The following is a 27,594-nucleotide window of genomic DNA, read 5'->3' on the forward strand; positions in this document are numbered from 1 at the left end:
TCAGAGCTCATCTACACCAAGCAGGATATTCCACTACGAAAGCAGTATATAAAAGGCAGAAGCCACACTATTGCTCTATAGTGGTGAAGTACACTAACCACTATTGGGGCCCTTTGGCACACACCATATACTGTTTTCATACTACTTTCATAGTGGAATATCCTGCTTGTCAATTATAGTGGCACTTCAATACCACTTTAAACTAGTAGTGTGGCTCCTGCCTTTTATATACTGCTTTCATAGTGGAATATCCGCTTGGTGTAGATGAGCCCTCAGACTACATATGATTTTTATAATTTTATCTGTTTCATCCCTAATTTTTTTTTTAAAAAAAAGGTATGAGTGAGATGCTGCCTAGCTCAAAGGTTGATTTGGGTTATAGTCATTTGACACTTTGCTAGGCAAAAGTGCTATGTGTATGTGGAACCCTGCAAGTCAGCGGAGCAGAAGGCTCCACTGACCTGCAGGCAAATGAGCAGTACGTTGGGCTGGAAGGCCATCTGTGAGGTGGTAATTTAAGAAGATTGTCATTTGCTGTGATCTGAGATGTTGTGTGGGTGGGAGATGGGGTGGTGGGGAGATGAAAATGTATTTTTGCCTGGGAAATCCAAACCACCCATTGACAGGAAGTGATGAAATGGGGTGAAATACTGATGGCAATACTGTTTACTGCAGCATTTTAAAGCACTGTTCAGTGATCCTGATGATGAAACTACACAGGGCTGTTTCTGGCCTGTGTGTGCATGTGTGTGTGTGATCTTCTTCTAGTACTACTTCTACCTACTACTACTAAAATAAAATATATGTCCTCGATGGGTTCGAAACTGTACCTCCAATTGTTATGAAATTTTTAGGATTTGTCCTACCTCTATCTGGGATGGTTTTAGGCATTGTGGAAATTTTGACCACCATCTTGAACCAATAAGGCAGCCAATCAAAATTTTACAAGATTCACTGCTTCAAGACCCTTTGATTGACTTACACCAAAATTGGAATGATGATTCAGCACTGCAGTGAGAAGATTTTAACCATGCATTTTAACCGTATGGTTATCTATCATCATAAGAGGATGTGTCTCTGTCCATCTGACTATCTGTCAATCATTGGCATAGCTCCAAGACCGTGGAAGCTAGACACCTGAAATGCGGCATGTATACTATGGGACTATAGGAATGCACACTTCCAGTTTAATTTGTTGTTTTTAAATTAACACATTAACTTTAATTTATTTAACTATAGCTTCTTCAGCCACAGCTGTGCAATCCATAGATTTTAAAGTCTAGAAAGATCAGTAGAGGGACAGAGTTATAGGCTATGGAGCGCCACCCCTCTCAGGGGAAAATTGTGGACTGAACCCTCTCTCAGGCAACTTTAGGGGTGCACCATCGCAGGAGCAGCGCTGAGTGGCATCAGCATGCATGACTTAACTCAGATTGGGCAGGCACAATGTGTCCAACTCTGACAGCAGCGTAGCTCAACTTGAAGGTTTTGCTGTATCAAACTAAGGGCTATTCCATCCTGCGTGAAGCTGAGCTGGTTTTCTAGTGCATGTATTTTGGGAAATGTAAACGGCAGGGGGAGTGTATATAAATTTGATTGCAGCAGCAGCACTGAAGTGTTTAACTCCCATCAGGCTGTTTTTGTGATCAAAATTCCCACCCACAGGAATCCCCCTATTTCCCTCAGTATGGGGAGGACAGCAACTGGTCCCTTTTAGGGTGACCAGATGCACCGGAAAACCCCAGAGACCTCCGGAGAAATGGAGGTCACCGGGGCAACCGGGAATAGCCCCCAATTCACCGGGGAAAGGGGCTGGATGATGCATTCCCGGACTTCTAGGAATGGGTCCTCCAGCCCCCCCTCCCAGCACTGATCTAGTGCAGCAGAAGGCTAGATCGGTGCTGGGGGCGGGGACTGGAGGAAGCTGTCCCGGGACTTCTAGGACCGTGTCTTCCAGCCCCCACCTCCCCCCAGGGCCGATGTAGCCCTTCTGCTGCACTGGCGCAATTGCCGGGGGGGGGGAGCTAGGGGACGTGTTCTGTACTCCAGCTCCCCCCCCAGCGCCGAACACCAGCGGAGGAGGAGGAGGAGAAGCAAGTAGGAGGTAAGACTGATGTGTGAGAGAGGGAGAGGGAGAGAGACTCCATAACCCTTCCAACTGGCTTTTCTCCTCTATCCGCCCCACCCCTCCACCCCACTTCCCACCCACCCCACCCCACTTCATGCCCACTGAGCATGTGATGCTGGTGGCTGATGTGACTAACAGCATAATTGTAACTTTTTCCTGTTGCCATAGTTCTTTAACTTCCATAGCCAGTTGTGTATATTTTTCTTTCTTGTCCTCTTCCTTTCCTTGGGGGCTGGGCATGTTGGTGGACATGCCCCTTTGGGGGCTGGACATGTTGGTGGGCACGCCCCCTTGGGGGCGGCCATGTTGTCCTAATTTTTGGTTTCCAAAATATGGTCACCCTTGTCCCTTCCCCTTGTCCAGTACTGCTGCTACAGACAACTTCACCGTCTCCCATTGATTATATTTACTACCCATCCCCCCACTCCTAAACTAAATAACACTGGACTATACTGCAGGGTATTTATCCAGATAACTTTTTGTTATTGGGTGGATTAAAAATAGAATGAATAAATAAATTCTCGCTCTCATTTATTTATTTATTTATTTATTGCTTGCATTTATATAGCCGAAGCTCTCTGGGCGGTTTACAAACAATATGGATTACTTTGCATGGCTGGCATAACCCACAATATGTATAAGCCACAGGGCCACCCTCCTGCAATATGGCTATAATAATGATGGAATTTATTTATTTTTTAAAAAAGTTTAAAATATTTTGGAATTTTGAGAGGGCTGTGGTTGTACTCACAAAATAGCTGCCATGACGTGGTGGTGGTGGTGGTGGTTGTGATGGTGATGGGGCTTGCTCATTCATAAAATGGCTGCAATGGGAGGCCAGTCACAAAATGGCCATTTCCCAGAAGGCAAACAGCTGAGACTAAAAGAAAAATAATTTCCCCAAGAACCTTATTACAAGACAGAGGTGGGGTCTGAGCATCAAAACAGAGATCTACTATTTTTGAACCAAAATAAAGATGAAAGGCAGCACTTCAATTTGCAGCTAATTAGCCTCCCAGTTAAAAACAAAACAAAACAAATAAAAAATCTTAACAAAATAAAAATTGGGAGGACAGGGAACCTGGTGGGGACTAAGAGAAATGTCTGTGGGCACATTGCCAGGAAAAACATACATACTTATTTTGTATTTCATAGAATCATAGAATAGCAGAGCTGGAAGGGACCTACAAGGCCATCGAGTCCAACCCCCTGCTCAATGCAGGAATCCACCCTAAAGCATCCCTGACAGATGGTTGTCCAGCTGCCTCTTGAAGGCCTCTACTGTGGGAGAGGCCACAATCTCACCAGGCAACTGATTCCATTGTCGTACTGCTCTAACAGTCAGGAAGTTTTTCCTGATGTCCAGCTGAAATCTGGCTTCCTTTAACTTGAGCCCGTTTAGGAAGACCTGAGTTAGAAGGAACATAGGCCATGGCTAGACCAGGCCTATATCCCCGGGATTATCCCGGGATCATCCCTGTGCATCCAAATGCCACACAGGGGAACCCGGGAACAGGCAGGAATGATCCCTCCATTTGCCTGGGATAATCCTTAGGTCTAGCTAAGGCCATGAGCTCTGGTCTTTACCAACACCTTTTATTTTGGGTGGACACACTACTGCCCAATCACACCTAAACTATTTTTTTTTAATTCTTAATATTCTATGGGCAGCAATTACTTCTCCAGCAGGAAATAAATCAGAAAGTCCGTTCTCTAGACAATGGGTGTGAGACTCTACTTTTTAAAATCCCTATGGCTTGCACTGCTACCTAAATACCAATCAGAGCTGTGACTTCACTCATTGGCTAAAAACATTGCAAGGAAGGTACAGTCTTATTTGTTACAAAACAATTGGACAAAATAATCCCTACCTATATTGCCTAACCTCTCTGGTTCAACAGGAGCTATAGACTTGCTTTTGTTTTATTTTTCAAATGAAAGCTGTGAATCCAGGCCAGCTACTAGTACAAAGAGAAACCAGGTGGAATTGATAGAATCTGAGCTATATACCCATACTAGATTCAAAACAATACAAAACACCTAGTATTTTGAAATACTTGTTTTAAAATACCTGTTTCATACTGATGTAAACCATGAGGAGTTCCCAGTTGATTGAAGCTCTTTGAAGTGTGCATCAGCATAGGAAAATATATGGCTGAAGAAAACCAAAATGAATTGACTAGGTTTTCCCCCTCAATAACCTAAAGCAAATGAGGTAGCGTTATATTTTTGAAATAGTAAAATCTTTGAAATATATGAGATTGCAGCCTCACCTCTATTATGTTTAATTTCTTGGATAATTTATCAATTTGCTTATGTGTGTCATTTTGAATAATGTCATGAAGCTCATTTGTATTTGGTTTAGGCTTCCTTGGTTTTAAGAAACAAGTTTTTGCAATAACATCTAGTCCTGACACAGCTGAAAAGTTTTAAAAAATGTGTTCTGGGCAGTCATGGTTTGTTTTGTCAAAATAACAAACACTTTGTGAACAAGTGCTGCTGAAAGTCCTGCCAAGCAGTTTCCTTGCTTCTAGACAAAATATTTAATTAAAGCATATATTATGCAGCAAGTCAGATAAATTAGAGATACCGGAGATTCTTTAATTAGTGTGTAAAATGTTCAAATCCTTGTATCATGTTAACATCCCATGATGCTTGTTTTTGTAATAGGGATCTCAGACTGGTTGTTAGTGTTGTCAGACTGAACTACAAAGTTCTCCCATGCTCTTTTTGATATAGGAACAACTTAAGTTACCCATCTTTCTTTTCGCTTAATACTAAAGAACGAGCCCATTCTTTGGGCTCTTCTGCTTTTAAAATTATTCCTAATAACTCCAAACATTCACTCTCCACCTCAACTAATCTTTTCTTTAGGGCCATGGGACCTTTTCAAGGGACTGGTTTAGTTTGCTCTCTGAGTTGAGCTGTATACACAGAATTCATTGTATATCCTCAAAGACGCATGGATAATTTTGGTTCAAAATGTCAGTCCTTCATCTTTCTTAGGATGTGCAGTTGTTTAGTCCAAGAACATGGCACATTTTTAATCTTATCACTGATTGTTTGTTCCCATTTACTATCACAGAGGAAAAGATCTCTGATCTGACAATATAATCTCCAATTCACAGTGTGGTACTACTGCCCCTTTGTAAACCCTAGTCTTACAACTTTGGTAACAATTTTGTCATGTTTTTTTAAGACTTTGAATTATTGCATTAGAGCCCAGATTTACCTGAGCTTCAGAATCCAACTTGTATTGCATCACAGGTTCTAAGTTACATTAAGGTAGGTCAGTGGATCTTGGGATCCACCTCTGGGCCTTGGTCTGTTCATATCAGAGTGCTGCTGTACCTTTCCTCTATGCTGCTTGCATTGGCTGTATTTTTCTTCTTCTAATTTTGTCTTAGTTGGTACCATACCTTTGTAAGGCAAGTGCATTTTCTGCCTGCATTGTAGTGCTTCTCACTGCAGGACGCTGCTTTTATTTGTGTACTGCATGCATTTGTCTAAGTGAAGTTTTCATTCAGAAATGTGTGTGCATCACAGTAGATGTGGTATTTCCTTATTCTTCTGCATTCCTTCTCTCCCGGAAGTATCCCTTCTGTCTCTCTCACAAACATTTTTTTTAGAATTCCTAGTGCTTCTGCCTACACTTATTTATTTATTTATTATTAATGTTGTGATATTACATGTTGACATTCTGTTGGTCACTCACAGAATGACCAAAAAGGCCTCCACTGAGGATCTCAAGGTGGTATGCTAACACTTACTACATCAATTAAACATTTGCAGTTTTCCCCTAAAGCTTGCATTCTAGCCATTGTTACAATGACAGCTTGTGCAATCTTGACTACCCTTTCTACAGTCAGATCAAATTTGTTTAGAACTACTGAAAAACTAGCCTGTTCCTTCTGGTATGTGTCTACTGCCTCATACTCAGCCATATGTAGAAAAATGACCTTTTGAGGATCTTCTTTTTCATTTGTTCTTATGCTTTGCATATAAACAGTGAAACCCTGCTTACAACTTTTCCGGGATTCTGCTGCATTGCCCACTAGGCTTCAGTTTCCTTGGGGGCTTGAGCCATTCAACTTTTTGCCACTGTTTTCTAACTCTTACTTCCTTTTTTCCTGTGACTCCTTTCTTAAGATCTCAGGGTCCACAAGAGGAGAGTTAAGCCAGGTTGAGATGATTCAAGTTTATTTATTTATTTATTTATTTATTTATTTATTTATTTTATTATTGCATTTATATTCCGCCTTTTTTCCTCCAATGAACCCAAGGCAGCATACATCCTCACAACAACAACAACCCTGTGAGGTGGGTTGGGTTGAGAGTCTGTGACTGGCCCATAGTCACTCAGTGGGTTTCCATGGCCGAGTGGGGACTAGAACCCAGATCTCCCAACTCCCAGTCCAACACCTTAGCCACTACACCGCACTGGCTCTTGAAGGAAGTCAGGTCTAGTCAGTGTCAATCAGTCAATGTAATGCAGGTTACAAGGAGGAAGATCACTCAAGCTATGGCAAACCAGATCCAGTCAAGTATGTCAGTTGAAAGTTAGGCCACAGCTAGACCTAAGGTTTATCCTGGGATCATCCAGGGTTTACCCCTTCCTGAGCACTGGATCCCCTGTGTGTCACCTAGATGAACAGGTTTGACTCCTGGATGATCCAGGGATAAACCTTAGGTCTAGCTATGGCCTTAGTCAGGTTGAGATAACTCACAGTATGGCAAGTCAACCAAGGTAGGTCAGTTATGGCTGATACCAGGGAGCGGCAACAAGGACCCAGAGTATCTCACAGTGAACTCCGCTCACTGAGAAAAATGTTGCTTTATGAAAGGGCTGAAATCATCAAGGTCTCACCTTCCTGTAGCTCCACCACCTCGAAGAATGCTGTATAATCCTTAAGGGCTCCATTGCTGATTCTGCAGTTGTATGTTCTGCCCTGCGTGGCAGTTGAATGGAGAGCTTACATGGAACTAATTCCCAAAGCCATCCACAATTTTATATTTTGAAGTTGAACCTTGCAGATATGCTGATATGTTTCGGGTGACCATACAAAAAGGAAGACAGGGCTCCTGTCTCTTTAAAAGTTGTATAGAAAACAGAATTTCAGCAGGTGTCATTTGTATGCATGCGGACCTGGTGAAATTCCCTCTTAATCACAACAGTAAAAGCTGCAGTAGCCTTGCCCTCTTGAACAGATACAAAAGACGGCAGGGTTCCTGCAGCTTGAACTGTGGTGATGAAGATGGAATTTCACCAGGTGCTGCATGCATACAAATGACACCTGCTGAAATTCCCTTTTCTATACAACTCTTAAATATACAGGAGCCTGGTCCTCCTTTTCATATGGTCACCCTACATACGTTCAGAGTGTGCTTATAATGTAGGAGGTGGTAGCAACTCTTTTAATTTTGTCAGGCCTCCTCTCCCTCTTGATAATTGTAAGCAGAGGATTGAATGAAAACTTACAATGAGACAGGGAGGTGGGAATTCCTACTCAAGGGCCAAAGAAGTAGAATTAGAAAGGAGAATTTAGTGAGTCATCCCTAATAGAAACCTTATTTCTTTTCTCTGGAGTAGCATTCCATTGCCTCTGTTTGATTCTCACTTAAATAATTAGTAAAACTGCCCTCTTCAATCAGGCATTTGGCAGCATATAATGAGTCTGTTTGATCAGGTCCTCAATTGTCTCTGGCTGATTGCTTTAAATTGTTTTAGTGAGTTGTTGTTGTTGTTGTTGTTGTGTGCTATCTGTTTTATATCCTTACATGAATGGTTTTTGTACTTTGTATAATGTATTTTACTTATACAATACATTTTACTTATACAATACATTATATAATACATTTACTTCAGCACCATGTACATTGATGGTGCTATATTAATAATAATAATAATAATAATAATAATAATAATAATAATAATGATAATAATAATAATACTTGTTTTTCATTTTTGTGAACCACCCAGAGAGCTTTGGTTATGGGGTGGTATAGAAATAGAATGAATGAATGAATTGGATGGTATACTGGATTCCAATGGGGATACTTTAATTTCGTTCCTTGCATTCTCAGCTATCCATCTGGGTAGTTTTGAGTAAGCCAGTGGGCTCATCTACACCAAGCAGGATATTCCACTATGAAAGCGGAATGAAAGTGGTATATAAATGGCAGGAGCCACACTACTGCTTTAAGGCAATATTGAAGTGCACTGTAGGATCTACACTACTGCTTTATAGTGGAACTGAAGTGCACTGACAACTGTTGGGGCTCATGACACATCTGCACCAAGCAGGATATAACACTATGAAAGTGGTATATGGTAGGTGTCAATGGGCCCCAACAGTTGTCAGTGAACTTCAATACCGCTATAAAGCAGTACTGTGGCTCCTGCCTTTTATATACGTCTTTCATACCACTTTCATAGTGGAATATTCTGCTTGGTGTAGATGAGCCTAATGTCTTTCAATCCAACCTAAATCACAAGACTGTTGTGAGAATAAAAGTGGTGCGACTCCATGTATGCTATACTGAGCTGCAAATATCTTTAGTAGATCATATATTTTCTTTAAACAGATTCTTATATCTAATTTCTATTACATATATTGCGTGTATGTTTTCTGTAAGTTTTTATCTGCATATTTTGAAACATTCCAAGGCTGTGATATTGCAGTCTAATTCAGATGGGTGCAAGACAATTTAAAGTTAATGAACTCATTGAACCAATTAACAAGTATTAATCATCAATTTTAGTAGGTTGAGTCCCAACAGATCTCTGTCATTTTTTCTAGGTCAGCAATTTCTTTATGTGTGAATGGCGAGAGGGATGGCTGTTTATGAAGGTGAAATATCAAATATGCTGGCAAAGTAGAATAATAATACAATTTACATTTTATTATAATTTTTCAGATTCCCTCCTCCTCTTTTACTATTACAATGCTGTACAGCTGATTACTTTTAGTATAGGTTATTACAGTTTAAAAGATACAAGCATAACATCAGCATTGAGTGATTAATATCTGTGCTAGTAACTACCTTGCTGAAAACGGTTAAAAACTTAGCTAATTTCTTCCCCATTCTGTCCCAACTATAAACCTGGAAACCAAAACATACCTGAAACTGGAAAATATTACAACACATTTGGAGAATACTCAGGGCTTTTGCAAATTTCCAAATGAAGATCAGGTAGCCTTTCTAGGACAGCCAGTCACTGGTGATAATTCTTTCCTCCGTGACTTCAGCACACAAACTTTTTTGAAGCAGAATCCTTCCCTTAACACACAATGCTCTTCACTTTAACTTTGCTGCCAGCAAATCTCTGCACCAGCATCATATTATCCCATTTATAACCAGCAGGACTACATAAATTCTAGGAAGACCCATTCCTACCAAAAGCTGTTCTTGAGGACAGGAAAAGGTGAGGTGATTGAGAGGACAGATTTTCAGTTTGATCTATATAAGCAAAGGGATTGAATAGATGGTTTAGTGACTGTGGCCTCAAGACTTTTACAGATCCATGTTACTTTAAAGAAAATTACAGAGTCCCCTGTTCCATGAGCTCACACATCAGGGATCCCATCTCTTGTACATTTCAGTCTTATGCCTATTTTGCTCAGTGTCTTCATTCTGTACTGAGGCCTAAAATTTAAATCTGTGACTTCTTTTCTTGATATAACAGAAAGTTGAAATTGCGTACATGCAACTCTTGCAATTAACATTACTTTCACGCAGGTACACCATACAAAATGGGTGGAACCCTGAAGGAACGTTTTTGTACTTGTTTTGGGGACATATTTGGATTATTATTGGAGATTTATTTTGTCAATCTATTTATGATGAAATCAGCCTTTATTACTAAGGGCTAATCTATACCTACAGCCCTTTCGCAGCAGAGGAGAGATAATTGTGATGGTTCCCAACTTCTGTGATTGGCAATCACAGGGCACATGCCACTGAAGCTTCCCCTGAGTAAAGGAGAGCCATTGCGAGAGAACATGCGCCCTGTGACAGCGGTTCTGAATGTGCAGGGGCAGGAGTGGGCGGAACTAGGCAGAAATGGCTACGGGGCACGGATTTTTTGTTAATAACTCCGGAGAGATGTGCACCAGTGCAGACACGTAGCAACACAAGGGGGGATAGGTACTGTGTTGAAAATGTGCTGCTGTACAGAGATATTCTTAAAAAGAACACACTTGGCGATGAAACATGCTGATGCCCATGCCCACATCCCTGACAGTGGGTTGGCTGTTCACTGAGCCAGGAGCTTGTGCCAAACAGCAACAGCTTTGTGAAGGGGAGGCACACCAGCCACAGACTTTGAGATTGTAGTGAGAGAGCCAAAGAAACCCATGACAAAAGTAGTCAGCGACATTCCTGAACAGCTCAGGGGTCGACAGTGGTAGGGTGACCATATTTGGGGAACCAAAAAAGAGGACACCTAGTGTGTGTGGGGGGAAGCAGCTTTCTGAGTCCTGCAGAAAGTACGTTATTCCCCTGCCACCTTAAAGAACACGATTGGAGTGGAGGAGGGGAAAGGATTTCATTCTGCACCACCACCATCCACTCCAATTGGGGCCTTTTCTATAATGTCCACGAATGACCCACTTTCCTCTTTAAGACCTCAATTGGAGCTCGGGGTGGGGGAATGATGTGCCTCAAGAAAGCATGCCATTTCCTCCTGCCATGCTAATGGCAGCCTTAAAGGGGAAGGTGTGTCATTCCAGGACATTATTGAAAATGATAGAAAATCCCCCCTGACACCATGGAAAGGACAAAAACCAGGACAAATCCGGGGAAATCCTGACAGTTGGTCACCCTAGACAGTGGGATCAGCTGTGCATCATGTGGCCTGGTAGGGACGACTTCGATATTATCCTGGAATAAATAGCTGGTGTAGACATAGCCTAAGTCTCGTTGTAGTGTTATTTTAGTGAAGGAGGGTGTAATTATGATCAAAGCAGGTTTTTCTGAACGAAAACTCTTCCATGTGTTACATTAACCTTCAGGCGTCTTTAAAAGTGAGTCTCATTTCTTCAATGTACATTAAAAGTTGTAGGCTTTTCAAAAGGCCCTGAAGACTTATTTCCTATGGCCTTCCCCTGATTCTGTTTTATCATACTGTCTTTTAGCTGCAGTTCTGATGTAGGCTCTGTCTTTTGCTGATGTTTGTTGTTTTGTGGAACTTTTGCCGCTTTTATTACTGTATTTTTATTTTGGTATGAATTTTCATTGTATGCATTGTATTGTTTACACTGCCCTGGGATGGCTCTTGCCGTTAAAGGTGGCCTATCGATATTTAAAATAAGCAAGTAATTTTCTAGTCCCCTAAATAAAGATTCATCTAGTGTTGCATATATATTTTTTCTGGAGGGGAAAAAAAAATCTAATCTTTCTCTTCCTCAATTTTATTTTAAGATCCGGACTTCAAGGACCTTGGTGTTTTGAAACCATTGCCAGGTTGGTATGTTCAATGTTCTATAACATTTGAAAGTCTTTGTATTTTAATTGATTTTTCTTTCTTTTGTTTTCTTTTTTCTTGCCTGGGTCTGATCTTTTGGTTTTGTTGTTGTTACCCAGTTTGTGAGTTTGAGATGGGAGGATCTGAAGGCATTGTGGAATCTCTGCAAATTGGGAAAGAAGGAAAAGCTTCTGACTCTGAGGCAGTTGATTGTAAATGGTACATCCGAGCACCACCACGATCCAAGGTCAGTCCTGTTCCATTCTCTGATTTGGGGACTTAATTTAAGAAAGAGACTTTACTAATACAGCATTCCTTACTTTGTACAGAAAGCCTTTGCTTAATAAGGTTTGTAGTCTTGAAATTCTAAACTATTATTTTCCTTTCTATGAGGGGAAAACAATTTGTCACTGCACAGAGTAACCTTCACTTGCTATAAATAATATTTTGGGCTGCATAAAAGGTAGAATTTTTAGACTTGGGACCTTTCCAGTGTATCAGTTTATTACACAATACATGCACAACGGATGTATATTAATTGCGGGGAATTCAGATATAATTCTTTCAGGTAGCACTTCTAGCATGGAAATGCCACATTTTGCCAGCATTCAAAGAACAATATTTTTTCATTAGGAGTACTGTGTATTATTATTATTATTATTATTATTATTATTATTATTATTATTATTAACTTTAGAGAATTCAGTGCACTTTACGTTCATTAACTTGTAAGCTATATAACAAATCTGTAAGGTAGATCAATATTATTGTTCCCATAGTGCAGATGGTCTCTGAGGTTCAGAAATAGACGTTGGCTTGTCTAAGGGCAAGATGAGATTCAAACTAGGACTTCCTGATTAACAGCTGAGTTCATTGAAATTGTTAGTGCTATGTGGAATGCGATTACAATGGTAGGTACATGTTAGAGAATTGGGCCTACAGTTCTACTCCACACTTAAAATAGATATTAGTTGGGCTTTCTGTTTAAATTGTTCCTCATGGAACTGAACAACCCATTTGCATCCCAGAGAAAGGTAAATTATATTCTATTTTATTATAATACTTTTATATCGCTTAATATATTAAAATCCTTAAGTGGTTCACAATAAAATAAAATATAATGAAGTAAAATGAGATAAAAAATAAATTAAAACCATAATAAAACAGCCATCAGGTTAAAAGCACAAATACAAAATACAGTATAAAAAGCACAACCAGGATAAAACCACGCAGCAAAATTGATATAAGATTAAAATACAGAGTTAGAACAGTAAAATTTAAGTTTAAGTTAAAATTAAGTGTTAAAATACTGAGCTACTCTCCTAGTAGCTACTCTCCTAGTAGCCACCTGCCTCACTTCCTTTGGCAGGGGCTCACGGAGAAGGGCCCCTGTAGATAATCTTAAGGTCCGGGCAGGTACATATGGGAGGAGGCGTTCCTTCAAATAACCTGGTCCCAAACCGTTTAGGGCTTTAAATGTCAATACCAGCACTTTGAATCGGGCCCGGACCTGGACTGGCAGCCAATGAAGTTGTAAAGGACTGGCGTAATGTGATCTCGCCGGCCAGTCCCTTTTAGTAAACGGGCCACCCTGTTTTGTACCAGCTGAAGCTTCCGGACCATTTTCAAAGGCAGCCCCACGTATAACGCATTGCAGTAATCCAAACGAGAGGTTATCAGAGCATGGATAACTGTAGCTAGGCTATCTCTGTCCAGATAAGTGCGTAGTTGGTATATCAACCTAAGCTGATAAAAGGTGGTCTTTGCCACTGAGTTCACCTGTGCCTCAAGTGACAGTTCTGGATCCAAGAGCACCCCCAAACTACAGACCTGATCCTTTAGGGATAGTGCAATCCCATCCAGGACAGGGCAAACATCACCTCGCCGGACAGATGAACCACCCGCTAACAGTACCTCCGTCTGTCTGGATTGAGTTTCAGTTTGTTAGCCCTTATCCAGTCCATTACCGTGCCCAGGCACTGGTTCAGAACAGTCACTGCCTCACCTGGGTTTGATGAAAAAGAAAGGTAGAGCTGGGTATCATCCGCATATTGATAACATCTCAGTCCACATCTCCGGATAACCTCTCCCAGCAGTTTCATGTAAATGTTAAACAGCATAGGGGATAAGATAGAGCCCTGTGGAACCCCATGGCTTAGGAGCCACTGCACAGAACAATAATCCCCCAGCACCACCTTCTGGAATCGGCCATCCAAGTAGGAGTGGAACCACTGCAACGCAGTACCTCCAACTCCCAGCTCAGACAACCTATCCAGAAGGATACCATGGTCGATGGTATCGAAGGCCGCTGAGAGGTCCAGGAGAACCAACAGGGTCACACACCCCCTGTCTCTCTCCCGACAGAGGTCATCCCACAGGGCGACCAAGGCAGTTTCCGTTCCAAAACCAGGCCTGAAACCCAATTGAAATGGATCTAGATAATCCATTTCATTCAAGAGTGCCTGGAGTTGTCCTGCAACCACTCGCTCAAGCACCTTGCCCAGGAAAGGGATATTAGCCACTGGCCTGTAGTTGTTAACATCCTCCAGGTCCAGGTTAGGCTTCTTCAGGAGTGGTCTAATTACCACCTCTTTTAAAGAGGCCAGCACCACTCCCTCTCTTAAGGAGGCATTTACAACCTCCTGGACCCAGCCGGCGATCCCCTCCTTATTTGATGTAATGAGCCATGAGGGGCAAGGGGCAAGCACACAGGTGGTCGACCAGACTTGTCCAAGCACCTTGTCCACATCCTCGGGCCTCAATAACTGAAACTCATCCAATAAAACTGAACCAGACGGCACTCTGAACGCCTCTACTAGTGGAGCTGCATTAAGTGTGGTGTCCAATTCATGATGAATCTGTGCGACTCTATCTTCAAAGTGCCATGTAAACTCGTCACAGCATGCTACCGAGGGTTCAACTATCTCATGCCCTGGCCCAGAGTGTTAACAGGCCGTGAACCACCCAGAAAAGCTCCTCCAGACGACACTGAGAAGATGCAATGCTGGTGGAAAAGAACTGTCTCTTTGCCATCCTCACTGCCACAGAGTAGGCTCAATAGTGACCTCTAACCTGTGTTCGATCAGACCCAGCACGAGTTTTCCTCCACCTGCGTTCTAGCTGTCTCCCCTCTTGCTTGTCATAGAATCATAGAATCATAGAATAGCAGAGTTGGAAGGGGCCTACAAGGCCATCGAGTCCAACCCCCTGCTCAATGCAGGAATCCACCCTAAAGCATCCTTGACAGATGCTTGTCCAGCTGCCTCTTGAATGCCTCTACTGTGGGAGAGCCCACAACCTCCCTAGGTAACTGATTCCATTGTCGTACTGCTCTAACAGTCAGGAAGTTTTTCCTGATGTCCAGCTGGAATCTGGCTTCCTTTAACTTGAGCCCGTTATTCCGTGTCCTGCACTCTGGGAGGACTGAGAAGAGATCCTGGCCCTCCTCTGTGTGACAACCTTTTAAGTATTTGAAGAGTGCTATCATGTCTCCCCTCAATCTTCTCTTCTCCAGGCTAAACATGCCCAGTTCTTTCAGTCTCTCTTTATTGCCCTCAGCTCAAGTTAATATCAAGGAGCTGACCGGGCTCTGCTCAGAGGGAGAGGACGCTTGGGCGTGATCGTGTCAACTGTCCGAGTCATCTCTGCATTCCACAGAGCAACCTGGGCTTTGACAGGAGCACCAGCCATATCAGCAGGAAAATCCCCCAGAGCTCTCTGGAATCCATCGGAGTCCATTAGCCTCCGGGGTTGGACCATTTTAATAGGCCCCCCACCCTTGCAGAGGGGAAAGGCCGCCGAGAGTCTAAACCTCAATAGGAAGTGATCAGACCATGACAAGGGGGTAGATGTTAGTTCCCCCATTTCCAGATCACCATCCTCCTGTCCAGTCGAGAAAACCAGATCAAGCGTGTGTCCTTTTACATGCGTAGGGCCAGTGACATGTTGAGACAGCCCCATGGTTGTCATGGCAGCCATGAAGTCCTGAGCCACTCCGGATACAGCAGCCTCGGCATGGAAGTTGAGATCTCCCAGAACCACCATCCTAGGGGTCCTCAACACCAGTTCCGAGATAACCTCCATCAGCTCAGGCAGGGAGACTGTTGGGCAGCAGGGTGGATGGTACACCAGCAGAATCCCTAATTTATCTCAAGTACCCAACACACAGTACAAACACTCAAGATCAGCACTCGAATGAACAGGAAGCCTAGAGAGGGAGATTGTATTTCTATAGACCACGGCAAGCCCCCCTCCCCGGCCCTCGAGTTTGTGCTGGTGCTGCACCGAGTACCCAGGAGGGCAGAGCTGGGTGAGAGTAACCTATATGACAGGTTGTTATTAATATAATTTTTGAATTCTTGATCTGCTTGATTGTGTATAATTTTATTGAACTGTGTCACCTGTAGAATGTAATGTAAGTTGTTTTAACTTTGCTAGAGACATTAAACATTTAAAAATTATAGCAAATATAATTAATAAAACTGAGGGACTAGGAAGCAGGTTGTTAAGGAAGTATGACTGACTGGAACTTGGCTTCTATTTGTCCATTTGCAAATGGTGACAACACAGCCAGAGTTCATAACAGAGCCTTGTCATATTACCACAGTGAAGGGAGCTCTAGACGTTGCCAGCATAGAAATAACCATCGTCCTGTCTATCCATGTGCATAAATATTGTTTTGCTTATTTTGAAGCTCACGCAGAAACACTTCATTTCTCTGCTAGGAAGTTTGAACCTTATTAAATAGACACTGCCTTTCTTGTGACAAATGTCTTCCAGTGTCTCTAATACAAGCTTGTGACTCTGTTTGCTTCTTTATTATCAGAGATTTTTTTCATTCTTTAAAAAATATATCCATCAGCTGGTTTTCCACTTATCTAACTAGCCATTTAACATATACTCTTGCTAAAGTAATTTCTTTGTTTAATTCATTTTGAAATCGAAAGGAGAAGATTCCCCACCCCCTAACCTTGTCCAGTCCCAACTACTTCACAAACCTACGGAGATGTCTCAGGGTAAAACTATAGGTTCTGCCTCCACTGTGTCTTCACCTAGTTAAATAGAAACTAGTCCAAATATTTATTATTTAATTTATTTCTTTATATTACTTCTATACTGCTTGATATCATAGGAACTCTAAGTGCTTTATATAAGAAATTCATAACATACAATATAAAAAGCAATATAAAAACAATATAAAATAATAAATGTGTTAAAATATTACAGAAACAGCAAAAAAGAGCAGTGCAAATACATGTCAGGGAAAGCCCGAGTAAACAGGTACATTTTCAAGATGCATCTAAAGCTCACCACAGTTTCCATCTCTCGTACCACATGTGGGATAGCATTGCAATGGGTTGGTGCCACTACGGAGAAAGACTACTTTTGTGCTGTTGCCTGGCCTCATCGGAAAATCTCAGAGGTTGATTTGGTGCATATAGGGGAAGATGGTTTGCTAGCTGCTAAAGTATAGTCTGGATTTGCTCAGACTAAATGTTAGTATTGATAATGCTAGAGGATCAGGAGGTTGCTTTACAGAACTACCGGGGAACTTGTTTTAAGTACCAAGGCTCAGCTCTCCAACATGTAAGCCATGTTAAAAGTGCATCTGAAAATGTACAAACTGCTTCCTCACCCTCCAACTCCAAAGTGCATAGGAATGGTGGGGTGGTCAAGGTATCTTGGCCAGAAGGAAAGTTTCTATCTCTGGCACATGTGAACCTCATCACCCCTCTCTTAGAAATTGAACACTGATTATTTCTATTATCTGCGGGCGTGTATGTTTCCAGGTTACAACCCAGGTCACAGAATCATAGAATAGTTGAGTAGAAAGGGGCATCTAAGGCCATCAAGTCCAACGTCCTGCTCAATGCAGGAATCCACATTAAAGGTCTTTGTGGGAAGATTGATGTCCATTCCAGTAGATACATTTTTTGCCAGTCTAAATGTGGTTTTCTGCTGTGGACGAAGGAGCGTAAGAATGAAACGAGCTTTGCTAGCATATAGGCTGAATCTTGTGATGGTTTCCTGACCTACCCAATCAATCTTGTTGTCAGAGCAAATCTTCAATGTCTGATGAAAGAGAATTCATCAAAAGTGATTCACTATAAAGAGATTATGATCTAACTTTTACTGAAGTTATATGTTATTCACAGTTGCAGTAATTCTTTTCTCTTAATGTATGCAGTCAGGGCTTTCTATTGTGTTCAAATTAAAATGGGGAAAAAATAGTCCAATTCAGCCTCTATTGCTTTTTTCATTATGATGATGAGAGTACAAGCCTTAAAGGTGACAAGACAATCATTTAAACCATAATGCGATCAGAGGCCATAAATTATATATGCCACAGCTGCAGTGAAGTTTTATCACTTTTGTTGCTAATGGCACTGGCATTTTGTAGTGACTTACCACAAAGCTCAAGCACTACTAGCATGTCATTCATTTTAGTCAAAATAACATGGAATTGGTGGTTTGAAAGAGATGCTTTCGCTGACATTTTCAGGCAGAAGCATGAAAACATAATATGCAATGGTTATTTCTTTTCTCTCTGTTATACTAGTATGTTTGATAAGATAACACTTGAAATACAGACTATACAGTTTATAAAATAGTGGGGTGTCATATTGCACCATTTAAGCAAGAGCAGGATAAACCAAAGTCCTCATGGAAATAAGGAAAAAAGCTTCATTTTTATATGGGAGAGGTGATAGCTCAGTTGCATCCCAATGGCTTAAAAATATCCATTGGAAATATTACTAAACATTAGAATGATGTTTTAAAGTTGTATTCTTTGCATTTTAGCCGATATGTCAAGCAAGGTCTCTTTCAACTTTTCCCCTGGAGTAGCCATTTAGTTATTCTCTCTGGGTATTTGAGTCTTTCACCTAGTACTATGATAGAGAGAAACAGAAAAACCATCTTCATAAAACTGCAGCAATCAGTAGAGAGACATAGGTCAGCTATAGCATGCCAAATTGCACATTTTTAATGGGAGCTTTTTTTAAAAAAACAACAACCCTCAAATCATTTAGAACAGACGGACCTTATATTTCATGATGTTAAGCAGCTGGATCCTTCTGTGAGTTGCACAATTTTGTATTATGACCCCTTCTAGCCAAAGAAAAATTGTAGAGGTTGGGCAGATTCAGAGAGGGGCTCTATATGAAGAGGGTGTACATTTACACTTATGCTTCTGGAGACTTCCTGCAAGTATAGTAAACTTTATCATGGGGGTGGATTATTACAGCTCTGCATCATAATATTGGTCTCATTTCCTATTTTGAAGCTCTTGTAGCTGTCCAAAAGCCTTCCAAACCCTCAATACTACTAGTGATAGGATAGCACTCAGGAATCTATATAGATTCCTAAGTATGTTTCATACATCAGTCTGGAAATAACATATTTAGTAACATATAAAAAAAGAAACAGAACTTCCTACATAATGCATCGATTTACAGGCTCTCTGGAAAAATTAACTACTGGGGATAATCAAGATAAAGGGAAGATATAAAGGTTTTATAAAACATGCTAAATTGCACCTAGATGTGGAAAACTTTTTTCCATAATCAGAGAGTTGTGGTGGTCACTTTGGAGAGAAGGTGGTTGCATCAGAAAAACCAGAAACAGTATGAAAGGGGCTGGTTTAGCTCAGAATTTGGGCATTAGCTGAATCTGATGCCCATCTCTAGTCCCTATGCTTATGTTAGAATAAATAAAAAAAGAGAGTAACTGTGTGCTACAAAGTTAACATAAAATGTAGCTTGACCCTAAATTGATGGTCATCATAACATCTTGTGGTTCAACATTCCATGCACTATTGATGTTGTGTACGAAATCACATGATGGCATCCAGGGTATGGCAAAGATTTGCTAGGTGAACCAGAGCATAGATTTTGGACAGGGGACTCTCTTTCCTAGAATCATTTACATTTTCTGTTCACTATCATTGAGAACTATCCACCACTTGTAACACCGCCCTCCCCCAGCTTTCAAGACTGAGAGTTTACTGTAATGAGATTTTCTGTTACTGCCCTAGGTATAAATCAGGGCATATGTTACTAAAAGTATCTTCTTTTAAATACAATACAAGGCTAGAAAGTAATACACAACACTAGTGCCTTGATAAAAAGCATTGGATGGGGGGGTGGGGTGGGGTGGGGAAGTGGGGTTTGAAGGTAAGCAATTCATGGAGATGTGATGAGTTTATTGCAGATGTATGAAAAGGCCAGATGATAAAAGTGGTTAGGATTCATCTCCAAAGCAGAACCTTTATTAGAAAGTGATCCAGAATAATGAAAAATATTTAGCAGATTCTGAAATAATAGTGCTTCAATTCTTGTGTCAATTGCATTTGATTAGTATTGTGTGAAATGCAGAATAAATATTGCTGCATCTATTGTAATGCTTTGCAGGCTAAGGAGCTTTTGGATTAAAGCAAAGTGTTCCATTTTTACAGAGCAACACAAGTAAGAGTTTGATCAGCTTATGTTGCTTTTCCAAAGCTAGCTAGATTGTTCAGGAGTAGGAATCCCTTAACACCAGTTTGTTTGCAACATAATCCTCTCTGTCATGCTTACTAGTGTATCTCCAGCAGCCATGGGGTAAAAGCTTAGTCTAGTGACTTGAGACTAAGGTTGCTAGGAGCTCAGTGTAATAAAACATACTTCATCTCTTTAGCCTTGCTACACCTGCTATCTTTATATCGGTCACTTAATTTTTTCCCCAGGCTGAGATAAAATATTCTTAGTGAATTGTCATTACAAACTGAGGTTGGCTAAGTATAAGTGAGGCTTTTAAAATTAATGCATTTGTGAAAACTACCTGTATATCTGTTATAGTGAAAGATGAATAAACTTAGTACTGGTAATACTAAACCTAGAAACCTTATGAGCAAAATGTCCTCAAATCCTAATCAAGTAGGCCATCAAACTAAATAAAAGAAAAGGGGAAGTGTAAAATTTGAAAACAATTACAGATTTTATCAAGATAACTCATTTGTTTTGTGGGTCTGGTGGTTCAGTGGGTCGGTGCACCTTATTAACCCCTAGGCCACTGGCTCAAGGCCTATATGGACCAAACCTCCCTTTTGGGAAAGGACCGTAGTGTTAGAGCATATTCTTTTGACTGCAGAATGTCCCAGGTTCAGTCTCTGACTTCTCCAGATAGAGCTTGGAAGGACATCTGAAACCCTGGATAGCTCTTGCCAGTCATTGTAGACTGTGATGGGCAGAAGATAGGTCTACAATCTTTGGTAGAGCTCTGCAATAGATCAGCAAGGATTTCTGACTCTTAAATGTTTAACAATAACAAAAGTCCGCCCCCACCCCCCACAAACTAGGGGCCTTGCTAGACCTATCTTTAAATCCGGGCTTGTGGAGGGGCCAGCCCGCGCTAGAAGTAGCGTGGGCTGTTGCTCCTGTCTACACAAGACACACGACGGGGTAAAGGAAAGCCCCGTCGCATCAGCCATTACATTTAAAGGGGCCATGTGCACAGGAGCGCACCAACGATAAGGTAGGCTTTTTTAAAAAAGGGTTCCCCACTCCCCCTGCCCCCGATTTCCCCCTGCGATGTCCAATGCCCCCACCTGGCATGTCCGGTGCCCCCCACCCGCCATGTCCGGTGCCCCCCACCCGCCATGTCCGATGGCCTCCCCTGCACCCCCGGCCACGATCTCCAATCCCCCTGGCTGTGATCTCCGTCCCCCCCAGCCGCGATCTCCCCACCCTGGCTCCGCTCTTCCCCCATCTCTCCCACCGGATCCGCTCTGCCCCCCTGATCCACATCTCTCCCCCCATGATTCCCCCCTGGCCCGATGGACAGTGTGAGGCTTCTCCCGGCTACTTATGAGTAAGCTGTGTAGCCGTGAAAAGCCGCAGAATGGGCTACACCTTCCGCAGCCCCGGGGTCAGCCCAGGACTGTGGAAATACCAGGCCACAACCAGTGCCGGTTATCCCGGGCCAAGGGAGGGTTTAGCCCGGGCTGACCCCGGGATCCCCTGTGCGTCATCTGGATGCACAGGGGTGAGCCTGGATATCAGCCCGGGCTAAACCCTCGTCTAGCAATGGAGCAAGTTGCTGAAATGAAGAATACTTGGGGAGTAACCAGGAGTTGTCATTTTTATATTATTTTCTGTTTTCTTGCTCATTGCATTTTTTCTCAATGGACGTGACAGGTTTTGCCAAGTCATGCTGTCTTTTACTGATTCAGGTATTTCCTGACTATTGAACATGTTTTAGGTATGACTCCTTTCTGGATGCTGATGTGGATGTATTTTGGAAGGCCCAGTTTTTGAAGGTTTTCTGTATATTTTTTTGATGTGATGCTGGTGACTGAAGTGACTAAAAGAATAGTTGTAACCTTTTCCTATTGCTTTAGTTCTTTATCTTCCATGGCCAGTGGCGTATTGTTGTATCATCATCTTCATCAACATATTTATATCTCACTTATTTCCTCTTGCAAGGAACCCAAGGTGGCTTACACGGTTCTCCTCCTCTCCATTTTATCATCACAACAACCCTGTGAGGTAGATAGGGCTGAGAGTCTGACTGGCCAAAACTCACCCAGTGAGCTTCATGGCTGAGTAGGAACTAGAACCTGGACCTTCAGCATCTCAGTCCAGTACTTTAAGCACTACACCACAATGTTTTTATGGATGAAAGAACTATGAGCTTAGCTCTCGTACTGAAAACACATTCCTGGACTGAGTATATGTTCAGAGGTACCCTATTCCTTAATTAATGTAGGATTGGCTGCTATTTTTGCATTTGGATCCGGTGAGTCGATCTTGGTGTTCTAGCAAAAAACAGACTAGTCCAATAAGCCTGAAATCTGCCCAGCCTGTTGTAGACAGTACTGAGCTAGTTGTACCAATAGTCTAAATAAGGTAGCTTCCTCCATTCCTTTATCCTATTAACGTGCCTTTCTACTTTCCTCCTTATACATGACAATTTAATTTAATTGCAACTATTGCAAAATAGATTGCTTTTGTCTTCCTCTGAGTGCCTACTCCGAGGAAAGGTTGGAGGATGACAACAAGGAAGAAGGCCTTTACAGTGGTGGCCCCCCAATTATGGAACAATCTCCCTGACGAGGCTCACCTGGTGTCAACATGGTTATCTTTTTGGCGCCAGGTCAAGACTTTTCTCTTTCCCCTGGTATTTAACAGCATATACCAAGGTTTTTAACTGATCCCAGAATAATTGTTTTAAAATGGATATTATCTGTTTTTATGCTTTTTATGGTTTTAAATTCTGTATATTTGTTTTTAATGTTCCATGTTTTAATCTTTGGAAACTTCCCAGAAAGCTTCAGCTATGGTGCGGTATATAAATGTAAATAATAATAATAATAATCTCAAATCAGCTGCTAACATGCTGAAGGATAGAGCCTTTGCAAATTTTGAATGTAATACTCATAAATGAAAGACTGACTGGAAATCCGAATAGCTTAGTTTATCTCAAATGACCTTGTGAAAAGGCCATTCCCTCTCCTCCTCCTTTTCTTTCTTTTGGCCCAATCCCTCGCCTGCTCCGATCTCTGCACCATCATATGTTCTATATTTTGGCTTCTTATCTCCCCAAATGTTTCTGAGTACAATCAAGAATGGGAGAAAGATGTGCTTCACCAGATTTTTAGGCAGCTGGCGGTGTAGTTGTCTGTCTCCTGTTATATTTGGTCCCAAATTTTGGGAACTTGCTATTTTATGCATGGATTTAAAAAAAAATCAGGAGGGACCCACAGGCCACAGTTCTAAAACCAACTGCGTGGTATCCCTGTAGATATTAGTGATGCGCTTCAGAAATTAGTGATTTAAGGACTGCATCTGAGGTAAGGTGAATGGCAACTGAAGAAAATGTCTTTGCGGTGGAAGTGTCCTATTTATAGAATTTCCTTCCAAAGAACTGGTACCTACTTTGCTATCTTTTTGATGCTACGCAAAAACCTCCTAGGCAAAAATTATCTTAGGCTTTTGAAGTTTTGATTTTTAATTGTTTTAAAACTGCTTTCCACAGCCAGTCCTTTCCTGTTGGCTTGTGTTTGCTTTTATATTGATTCTGTTTTGATTTGATTCTGCTGTGGACTGCCCTGGAAACTGTTCAAGTATGGAAGTGCGTGGAAAAAAATTAGATGATGTCTATAGAATAGCTTGGATATTTCACTATTAAATTACATAAATGTTATCAAAAATTGTCTTAAAAATCATATGACAACTACACAGTTCAGGAAATATGAAAAGAAAATCAATGTCCTATTTCCAAATGATTCCTAGATTCTCAACCTGTCGGTTTTACACTTGTTACCAAGGATGACACATGCTGACAGAAAGAAAAGAAGGGAAGTTTATTCTTCTTTGGGTGCTAATAACACAATAGATTCTGAAAATACAATATTTTTTTTCCAGTTTCCTGTCCAGTCTCAGTAGTATAGAACACTTTTGATGATGATTTTCTGTTATGACTGATTCATAAATGCATGTTCCTTCAAGGGAAGAATAAATAGTTAGAAAAAAAATACTTCCTTGAGGAATTGTCATCCAGAGGTAATGACTAAAAATATTGTTCCACTCCATTCATATGCCTGAACTATTACTGCTTGCTACTATACAAGAGCATAAGTATGACCAGTGTTCTATTACTCAGCAGGGCCTTGGTGGATTTCCTAAAAGGAAAGAATACTGTTGAAAATGCCTCTTGTTCTAGTGTTGGTGTATACTGTCATATTCACTGTTTTTTTGTTTTGTAGATATATTTACGGTTCTTGGACTATGAAATGCAGAATTCTAATGAATGCAAAAGGAATTTTGTGGCTGTCTATGATGGAAGTAGCTCAGTGGAAGATTTAAAAGCTAAGTTTTGCAGCACTGTTGCTAATGATGTGATGCTGCGCACAGGTCTTGGAGTAATCCGCATGTGGGCAGATGAAGGCAGTCGAAGCAGCCGATTCCAGATGCTCTTCACATCTTTTCAAGAACGTAAGACTCTATCAGGATGTCAAATGATTCAAGTGTCATAAAACATTAATAGTGTTTCCTTCATACAGAGTAAGCACCAAAATATGAAATAACCAAGTGGGATTGTTTGAAAAATTGTTAGATAGGGTTCAGTTCAGTTCTCCACAGGTGTAGTATCTGCACACAAAGGGATCTCCTGTATGGCATCAAGGAGCCCAGAGTCACCCCGTCAGCATGCATACACATGGTGATTCATGTATCAGCTCTTCTGGGGAATATGAGGCCTACGCACACACTTTGGGTCTCTGCCCTACTCTGTCAAGGAATGTGGACTCTGAGCTTTCAGAGTGGAGAGGGTGGGCTGGGTATTGATTACAGAGATAGGAATAGATGTGTCATTCTCCATAACAGCCTGGTGCCTGGGCATCCATATGCATGTGCTATAGGGGAAAGAGGAACAGAGTTACCTTACGCCCTGTGAGGTTCCTTTGTATGAAGCCTGTGTACCCACAGATGATTAGACCGAGCCCATGTTGTAATAATATATGCTAATCCAGAGTATGGGAGAACATCATTATTAGGCTGTAATTCTGAATGTGAATTGGCACAATTCTGCTTATGATGTCCTGGCCAATGTTGATCAAGGTTTTAAAACAGGGCTGGCCCTCCAGATGTTTTGGCATAGAAGTCCCATCATCCCTCACCATTGTCTATCCTGGCTAGGACTGATGGGACGTCTGGGCCAAAATATCTGAAAGGCCACAAGTTGCCGACCTAAATGAGAGTAGTATGCTGAGCTTTTGCAAATCTCCTTCTTGAATATCTACAATAGATAAAACTTGCAACTATTGCAGAATGACAGTGACACTGTTACTTTACATATGAATGTTGATATCTTTAGTAGAAATGAGTTATGCTGGAGGCCTTTTCTACATGAGGCATTTAACCTACGCTTATCATTCCCTACTCACAGTCATGTACGAGTTCTTTAGACAATGTCATGACCCTCCAGTTTCACTTCTGTCTAATTAGCACTTTCTGTGAGATTCTTAGACCAGGGAAAATGTAGCATTTAATTGTGAAAGTGAAAGAAGTGTGATTTCCTCATGTATATTTGCACTATTCCACTAAACCACAATTCCTCCTAGAGGTTATGTAGTGGAAAAGCAGGAAAAGAAATGCTCCTCCTGTTGTGCTCAGATGTCAGTTCTGTGAAAAAACTGAAAGTAGATATGAAGGATTAACAGCTAATTAACAGCCTGGTGTAGAAAAGTTTGAAGTTAACATTTTGTTTTCAATATTTGAAACTAACAGATTTTGGGCACAACTTAACACTGACTTAAGCCACTGAAATCAGTAGTGGTAAGTAAGTCAGTGCCCTGGTTTGCACGTAACAGCAGCAAATCATGGGTTAATCAACTCACAATTCGCGAGAATGCGCACTGCACATGAGCCACTTTTAGTTTGCAACATTGCATTACAAATGCCCCATTCATAGGTTGTTAGTGTGATGTCCAAACCCAGACACTTTTATTTGTGTGTTAAAAAAACCAAAGTTATCCAAAGGACAAGTTTAGGTTGCAATGCCGTATTAAGTTTAATACCAGAAATGTAAAATTATTAAGGCAGTTTTAGAAGAAGCAGTAATTAGTAATACATTTTCTGTAATACAGTGCAATCCTACGCATATCTACAAATTGAGTTCAATGGGTATTCCTTCCAGATAAGCATTTATAAGAATGCAACCATAACATTCAATCTATAGGTCAGTTAATTCAGAACACTTACATTTCATTTGGTTTGTAATCAATCAGGTCAACTAGACAATACCAAAATTTACAAAGGAATTCTATACATGTCTGCTCAGAAGTTTCATTGAGAACCAGTGTGGTGTAGTAGTTAGAGAGTTGGACTGGGACTCGGGAGACCCAGGTTCAAGTCCCCACTCAGCCTGGAAGCTCACTGAGTGGCTTTGGACCAGTAATTGACTCTCAGAATTGCTTCGCACAATCAAAATAAACCACCATAGTTTATTTAAATCATTGTGCTTGCTGGACACAATTTCTGGAATCACCACCCAGGTCCAGCTTGTCGTGTCATTCGAACTCCGGGTAGCATGGCTTGTTGGAGAGGAAAACACTCCCTCCAATAATCCATAGCCTGTCGTAGGTTTATTGGAGTGTTGTTTCCCCTCTAATAAGCCATGCCATCCAGGTTTGAGTAACATGACAAGCCAGACCCAGGCAATGATAATGGAAATTGCGCCCCAAATGAGCCTGTCATATACTGTGATTTAAATAAGCCACGGTGGTTTATTTTGATTGTGCAAAGTGGCCCATAGGTTAACATATATCACAAGGCTGTTTTGAGGATAAAATGGAGAAGAGAAGGATCATGTACATCACCTTGGGCTCTTTGGAGGAAAGGTGGGATATAATGTAACAACTAAATAATAAAATACAATTTTCAATGTATCTTATTCCCATATAAATAGGTATAAGAGTGTAGCATCAGGCTTCAAACATATATCCAATGACCTGGGAGTAAATCCCATTAAACACAATAGCAGTTACTAGAATTACATGTGCTGGAATGCATCCCAATAGTAATTACTGAAATACATCCCAATAGTAATTAGTGGTTTGTGCTGGAGTACACCCCATTGTAATTAGTGGGACTTCCTTCTAAATAAACATGCATAGGATTGTACTGTTTTCAGTTTAACCTATTTTTTGATCAGGTTACTATAAATCAAAATGTTATTTAGCCATTGGGCCTGCATGGCATTAAAAATATGTAATAAAATCTTGGACGAATTGAGCTGCTTCAAGAGGGGAACATGGAGAGAGATTGGTAGGGGGGGGGAACCTATGTCCACCCCACCCACCCCAGTCTCTAGAAGGGAGTATTTGCATTCAGGGAAGCAAGTTCCAGGGTGAGGAGAGGAAAAGAAGGGGGTTATAATAGAGTTTCAGAAAATGTTTCTCCTATATTCAGTAATGCTTAATGTTGGATGCGTTTAGTCCACAATTTTTAAAAAGTGTGCT

The 27,594-nt window shown here is 41.2% G+C and overlaps 1 protein-coding gene across 1 annotated transcript in view; it reads left to right on the forward strand.

Annotated features, from left to right (window-relative positions):
- The window catches only part of NETO1 (neuropilin and tolloid like 1), a 120,600-nt gene that overhangs the window by 61,769 nt on the left and 31,237 nt on the right, over nucleotides 1–27,594 (forward strand). The window contains exons 5-7 of the mRNA XM_063129803.1: nucleotides 11,552–11,593; nucleotides 11,714–11,841; nucleotides 24,340–24,568. Of these exons, the coding sequence (XP_062985873.1) occupies nucleotides 11,552–11,593; nucleotides 11,714–11,841; nucleotides 24,340–24,568 (399 nt within the window). The remainder of the gene's footprint in view (nucleotides 1–11,551; nucleotides 11,594–11,713; nucleotides 11,842–24,339; nucleotides 24,569–27,594) is intronic.

This window comes from Elgaria multicarinata, chromosome 7 (genome assembly GCF_023053635.1).
Source record: "Elgaria multicarinata webbii isolate HBS135686 ecotype San Diego chromosome 7, rElgMul1.1.pri, whole genome shotgun sequence".
NCBI lineage: Eukaryota > Metazoa > Chordata > Lepidosauria > Squamata > Anguidae > Elgaria > Elgaria multicarinata.